General features: G+C 49.1%; 1 protein-coding gene across 1 annotated transcript; it reads left to right on the forward strand.

The window, feature by feature from the left end:
- The first annotated feature begins 3516 nt into the window (after positions 1-3516).
- On the forward strand, positions 3517-6877 carry LOC116758724 (serum amyloid A-2 protein). Its single transcript, XM_032641836.1, has 4 exons — positions 3517-3606; positions 3934-4025; positions 5925-6063; positions 6682-6877. The coding sequence occupies exons 1-4, from the start codon at positions 3602-3604 to the stop codon at positions 6842-6844; spliced, it is 399 nt and encodes a 132-aa protein (XP_032497727.1). The 5' UTR covers positions 3517-3601; the 3' UTR covers positions 6845-6877.
- Positions 6878-7230: the final 353 nt, after the last annotated feature.

Genomic DNA, 7230 nt, shown 5'->3' on the forward strand with positions numbered 1-7230 from the left:
TGAGGCTCTTGTCAGTGGATGTTGGATCCTTGCCTGGCTTGCTTTATCTTGTTGTAAATCCCTGTTATCTCTACTCTTCTACCTAAATGTCTCCAGTCTCAATCCACACCCAGCGGTCCACTCTTCCTCCTCTGCAGAATGGTCAAGGACCTAGTGAACTCCTCAACGGCAGGTTCAACTATGTTCTAGAGTTCTTGTCAGTCAAAGTGCAAGTGCCTCCTCTTCTCGGCTTTTACACACATTTTTGTCCCCAGCCTGCCACTCCACAATCACAACCCAAAAAGTGCACTCTCTATGTCCTCCGCCACCTGCCTGCATCCATCCCACGGAAGCTTCCATTCCTACATCCCCAGTGTGTTCCATCCACTGTTCACACTCTTCTTTCCCCGGTCTGCACCACACCTCAAGTAACAATCCGGTCACCTTGATGCCACAGAGCACTGGCTGCACTACTTGTGCCTGTGCAGGGAGGATGAGATCGGGTGCCCATTGGGTCCTCACCATCTCTGCCACATCTCTCATGAACCGTTCCCAGTTGCAGTCCAACACCATTTTAACATAGCCTGTAGGATGGTGAGATGGAGGATGGTACACACGCTTCTCCATGGGTACCCATTGCTTGATGTGAAATTGTTTCAACCAGATCTGGGTTAAGGACGATCTTCAAAGCTGTGTGGCTCTACTTCTCTGGTGACTATTCTGGACATAACTGGTGCTGCAAACATCTCTCAGTTCTCTTGGTCCCTGGGGATGCCCTCTGGCCCAAAGACAGAGCCAGCAGTCACAGTTGTCTCCCCCCTTGGGGTAAATCCCAAGATCACGCATCTTAGAGACCAGTGCATGTCTCCTCTTGGTCCTTATTTTTTTTAATTTACTTATTCATGGACCTTTATTCATCCATAAAAAATCAATCTGCTGTGTCCCTAAAAAAATTCCACGGGGAATTTTTGATTAGCATTGCACTGAATTTATAAATTACTCCAAGGAGAACTGATACCTTTACTAAGTCAAAACATCGTCTCCATGAACATGACATACATCCCCCACTTTTTATCCTTTAACAAACTTAAATTTTCTCTGTAAATATTTGTGTATGTTTAAAGGTTTCCCGAGATAGTTAATGTTTTTGGTACTATTTTGTATTGCATTTTTTTTTTTTTTTTTTTTTTTTTTTTGCGGTATGCGGGCCTCTCACTGTTGTGGCCTCTCCCGTTGCAGAGCACAGGCTCCGGACGCGCAGGCTCAGTGGCCATGGCTCACGGGCCCAGCCGCTCCGCGGCATGTGGGATCTTCCCGGACCGGGGCACGAACCCGCGTCCCCTGCATGGGCAGGCGGACTCTCAACCACTGCGCCACCAGGGAAGCCCTGTATTGCATTTTTTTAACTGTTAAGAATTGGTGATGGGACTACCCTGGTGGCGCAGTGGTCAGTAATCTGCCTGCCAATGCAGGAGACACGGGTTTGAGCCCTGGTCCGGGAAGATCCCACATGCTGCGGAGCATCTAAGCCCGTGTGCCACAACTACTGAGCCTGTGCTCTAGAGCCCGCGAGCTACAACTACTGAGCCCGCGAGCCACAGCTACTGAAGCCTGCACACCTAGTGCCTGTGATCCGCAACGAGAAGCCACCGCAGTGAGAAGCCCGTGCCCCACATTGAAGAGCAACCCCCGTTCGCTGCAACTAGAGAAAGCCGGTGACAGCAACGAAGACCCAACGCAGCCAAAAACACAACAAAAAAAGAATTGGTGTAGAGAAACACAATTGATTTTTTATGTGAAACATGGCAATCTCACTGAATTCTCTTAATGGCTTCATTAGTGTGCCATTTGATTCTGATGGGTTTTCCACGTAAAAGCTTGCATCATTTAGAAATAATGATAGTTTCATTTCTTCTCTCCCATTTCTTATCCTCCTCATGTTTCTTGTCTTAGCAATGCGCAGGTCCTCCAGGAGAATGTGAAACTGAGGTGATCAGAAGAGGACATCCATGTCTCCTTCTTGGCCTTCTTGAGAATGCACCTAAAGTTTCTTCTTTACACATAAGATTTGCTGTAGAGCAATGATTCTCAAGCTTTTGTGTCTCAGGGTCCCATTATACTCTGAAAAATTATTGAGGACCTCAAAGAAATTTTATTTATCCCGACTCTGTCAGGATTTAACACACTGGAAAGAAAAAATGTTTAAGCATTTAAAAACACAATAATATATTGTGCTGTTATGAAGTTTTATGAGGATTGAGTTAATTTATGAAAAACCCTTGGCAGAGTATCTAAAAAGTGGTCAAATAAATAAATGAATAAATAAAAACACAATAATAAATCCATTATGTTAACATAAATAATAATTTTAATGAAAATAATCTTTTTCCAAACAAAAAAATTAATAACAAAAATAGTAGCCTTACATTTTTCTCAAATTTTAAATATCTAAGCTTAATAGAAGGTAGCTGGATTCTCATGTCTGATCCTGCACTCAATCTGTCACAGTACATTATTTGGGTTGAAGTATACAAGAAAATTCAACATCACACAGATATAACATATAGGTAGAAAACAGGAGAGCATTTTAATAGCATTTTATGATAATTCAGGCAATTCTTTGATATGATACCAAAACTTGACAAGTGGTGGTTTCTTAAAGGTCAGTTGCAATGTAGAAATCTTAAAGAATACCAATGAACATTCCATACCCAGTACACTCATGAAAAAAATGAGAATGAAAAAGGAAAAGAATATCTTAGTGCTACTGTGAAAATAGTTTTGATCCCACAGACTCCCCTGAAAGGGTCTTAAGAGACCCTCAGGTTTCCCTAGAACACACTGTGAGAACAGCTGCTATAGACTATTGGTATTTAACCTTTGTCAAGTCAAAAAGCCTCTCATTATTTTATAATACCTCTCTTTTTTGTTGTCATAATAGGTGTTGACCTTTATGAAATGCATGGCTGAGAGGGCTCTCTCTGCCCTGGAGCTAAGAGCTCAGCACAGGTACACAGAGTGGTGGAAAGTGCTCGGGGCACCCACGACATTCATTGTGGTGGCCTGTCAGTTTTGAAGCTCAAGGGCTTTACACGTGAGTTCAAAGGATTTAATTTCTGACACATATGCTGTCTGGTCCAGAAGGGACCATCCTGAGGAAACGACCAGGAAAACAAGGTCCAGGCTGGAGGAGTATCCTCTAACCACACACCTGCCAGCAGCCTGGGGGCCTCCTTCCTGAAGCTCCACACCCTCTTCTCCACAGCCCAGGTGGCCCAGGCCTCAGCCCCTCCAGCACTGACAGTGGCCACCAGGCAGAACAGGCATTCCTATTTTCTCAGGGTTGCACAATGAGGAATATGACCTGTGGATGAGGACAGCCACTGGTCTCCAGTAAGTTACCCTTTGCAATTCTGTAGGAGAAATGACCTGCAGGGACTCTCCCCCAGGCACCGGCCCAGCTTTCCTTCTCACCCCATGACCCCAGCAGGGATGGCTCAGTATAAATACAGCCACCTGTCCCTAGCAGGTCTGTTCCACCGGGTTCAGGTGAGGAACTTCTCCAAGGAGTGATTTCTTTGAAGACACTTACTTTAATTCTTCTCTTTTGTATTTGTCCTGAATGAGGTCAGTGCTGGCAGCGTGGTGCATGGGAAATGCTTTTTGGTTTATTACAGGCTGCTTTAGCAAGACACAGCTACGTCCCAGCTGTTCTCTTCTTCCACCATAGACACCTTGGTGACTTCTTAGACAGGCTTGGGTTCAGGGTTGGTGGGTTCAGAGCTGAGGGCTAGTGGCTCCGAGTGAGGTCCTACTGCAATATTCCCTAGATGGACCACTGAGAGTCTAATGAGAACAAGTGGAAAGAACAGCCGGGCTCTCCTCGACATACAAATCCCAAAGTGGGTGTACAAGGCTTGTCCGTGTCTCCCTGACCCTCTCCTTCCGTTTCAGCACAATGAAGCTTTTCACAGGCCTCATTCTCTGCTCCTTGGTGCTGGGAGTCCACAGCCGATGGTTTTCCTTCCTTGGTGAGGCTTATGAAGGTAAGGCTGGTGGAGGGGGGTGACACCCATGGGCCTCTGGGATTCACCATGAGCGCTCTTAAGGGTTGGAGCTACTGTCTTAGGCGGTGCTGCCCTATGTGGTAGAATGTGCCAGGTGTTTGGGGAGCTCTTTTTCAGACAGATTGAAAACCACAGGATTTATGTCAATCAGTCACTAGAGAAAGAACAGTCATCATTCCCAGCTGAAATGGAAGTTGAATGGAAGACACAAAATAAGTCTTGAAATGGTACAGCATTTCCCTCAGACCAACTGCATGAAGGAGGATGAAAGCTATCCATCTATTTCCCCTCTCTTCTTCTCTCCCTCCACTCATTCCTCCCTTCCTCCCTCCCTTTCCCTCTTCCTTCCTTCCTTCCTCTCTTCTTCTCTTCCTTCTTACCTTCCACTTCCTAATTGGATAATTCAGGGACCTTCAGCTTAGCTCTTGCTCCTGCTTCCTATACTCAGTGACACTGTCCCTGGTTCAGTCTGTTTCCTACCCTTTTATAGCCTTTTAACTGACAAAAAAACCCGTGTGCAACTGGGGTGGGGAACCTAATAACATATCTCAAGCTTCCAGTGGGAACTCGGCCCTTACATGCACTTCAGGGTGACCAACTCTCCCGCTTTGCCCAGGTCTGAGGACTTTTCCAGGACACTTTCAACGCTAACTGGGGCAGTTCCAGGAAAACAGGTGCAGTTCTGGTTGGGCTGGGGCAGTTGGTCACCTACTTACGTGCAGAATACCTCCGTGAGGGAGGCATCTCCCCCCATCTGAAGGGGAGAAAACCGAGGCTGGGAGCAGCCGAGTCCGTTGCCCAGGGACTAAGTGCCAGTCAGCAGGTGGCAGGACAGAAGTTTGAACCCAGCTGTGCACGAGGCCACAGCTCTTGCTGGGCAGACTTGTCCCAGTGCCACTCCCTCAAGCTGGGGGCTTATCAATCTCAGCTGCATGTTGGATTCACCTGGGGAGCAAGGAAAACTATTGAGCCTGAGACCCACCCCAGAGAGTGTGAGGTGATTGGCCTGGGCTGTGAGGTAGGTCTCATGGGACTTTCAGTACCTCCCCAGCTGATTGGAAGGTGTAACCAGGCTGAGGCGAAGACCCACTGCTCGAGGGCTTGCTTCCTCAGGCAGCCCACATCATCAATACCGTCCACTGGAAAGTTCTCAGGATGCCATTCGCGTGCCTAACAGGCAGGGGAATCAAGTCACATTTAGCGCATTCGCGCAGCAGGAATCCATTTCTTAGGCGTCAGGGCAGAGGTGCTGCATGTCTGCCCCCTTCTCAGAATCTGTCCTCCATGTCACCTCCTCACTCACCCAAATCCCCTGGATCTTATCCTACGCAGCTTCCTTTTATAACAGTGGTTCGGGGCCAAGGGCAATTCTGTGTCCTGGAGATATCTGGCAATGTTTGGAAACACTTCTGGTTGTCACGCTTGGGGAAGAGGTTGCCCTTTAGTGGGTAGAAGTGAGGGATGCTGTTAAACGTGTTACAATACCCAGGACAGCCCTGAACAACCAAGAATTATCTGGCTTAAAATTTCAATAGTATGAAGCCGAGGAATCCTGCCCTATAAGGATAGCTCCCTTCTCTCCTTTAAACATATCACATAGAGCCCTAAGTGAGATGCAGTCCAGAGACAGCATCATAGGGGCCTGACGACCAGGTCCAACACAGCTGTGCCCCTCCCCCCATAACGACTCTCATTCCAGTTACCAGGAGCAGGAAACTAGGCACAAAGAATGCTCTTCTCAATCTATGGCACTCATGGTGCTATAGCCACAGGATGAAACTGAGTCCGTGGAAGTCTTTCATTCCTTGATTCTTCCCTAAGGTGTGTCACAGTTTTCTGTCCACCTGATAATCCTTTCTCTATGTGCTTTCCTCCCAGGGGCTAAAGACATGTGGAGAGCCTACTCTGACATGAGAGAAGCCAATTACAAAAATTCAGACAAGTACTTTCACGCCCGGGGCAACTATGACGCTGCCCAAAGGGGACCTGGGGGCGTCTGGGCTGCTGAAGTGATCAGGTACCAGGGGCCCTGAGGATGCAGGGATGGGTGTGAGAGCCTCGGACAGCCAGGAGGGGCCAAGCCCTGGAGAACTTCCTGTAGGGCTGTGGCCTCTCCTCCTCTCTGTGTAATTTTTTTTTTTTTCGGAATGAGGGCCTCTCACTGTTGTGGCCTCTCCCGTTGCGGAGCACAGGCTCCGGACGCGCAGGCTCAGCAGCCATGGCTTACGGGCCCAGCCGCTCTGCGGCATGTGGGATCTTCCTAGACCGGGGCACGAACCCGTGTCCCCTGCATCGGCAGGCGGAGTCTCAACCACTGCACCACCAGGGAAGCCCTGGCCTCTCCTCCTGTTATTCACCCTCACCCTCTGTGTCCTGTGTGGGGTCTGAGTGGCTGAAGAGCCGAGCAAGGCTGGTGGGACAGACGATTCCCAAGCCTCCCCCATGGGTTCTGTTCACCCAGCATAAGGGGACCCGCAGGGCTGAGGTGGGCTGAGCCCCGGCAGCCTCAGGCTTCATCCCCTCTTTCCTAGCTCCTGTCAGAGTCCTTGATTCCTTGGAAAGAGGAGAGATGGGGAGGGTGGGTTGTTGATCGTCAGCCCTGGAGTAATCCCCTACCTGCCCTCCTCCATTCCAGCGATGCCAGAGAGAATATTCAGAGAGTCACAGACCTTTTTCGGCATGGAGACAGTGGCCACGGAGTGGAGGACTCAAAGGCCGACCAGTTTGCCAATGAATGGGGCCGGAGCGGCAAAGACCCCAATTACTTCAGACCTGCAGGCCTGCCCGACAAGTACTGAGCTGCCTCTCACTCTGCTCAGGAGACGACAGGGCTGTGAGCCCCCAAGGGCAGGGACGCTGAGCTAGTGAGTTCTCTGTCCACAGAAGCCAGCAGATCTAATAAATGCTTAAGAGATTGAATGTTGAAAACCGTGTGTTATTCTTTGATATAAGGACAGCCTGTTTGTTCCCAAGGGGTGATGGCTGGGCACCCACGTGAAGGCCGAGTCTGTGCCTGTGTCTTGGGTGTCGGGGCCACAGCCTCAGCATCAGACAGGACAGACACCCTGCTCCACCCCTTCCCCTGATCAGACCCGCTCCCCTCCAGGCCCCTCTGGTTACAGTGGTGCTCTTTCTAGGCCCTTCTGCATTCAGGCCTCTTCACTCCCTGGCAGTTGTGTCCTGT

This window comes from Phocoena sinus, chromosome 8, assembly GCF_008692025.1.
Source record: "Phocoena sinus isolate mPhoSin1 chromosome 8, mPhoSin1.pri, whole genome shotgun sequence".
Taxonomy (NCBI): domain Eukaryota; kingdom Metazoa; phylum Chordata; class Mammalia; order Artiodactyla; family Phocoenidae; genus Phocoena; species Phocoena sinus.

Excerpts from the sequence above, each read along its gene's own strand:
- LOC116758724 (XM_032641836.1), top strand. Across the intron at positions 4,026-5,924 it reads CCTTGGTGAGGCTTATGAAG|GGGCTAAAGACATGTGGAGA; the intron begins GTAAGGCTGGTG and ends CTTTCCTCCCAG. Across the intron at positions 6,064-6,681 it reads TGGGCTGCTGAAGTGATCAG|CGATGCCAGAGAGAATATTC; the intron begins GTACCAGGGGCC and ends CCTCCATTCCAG.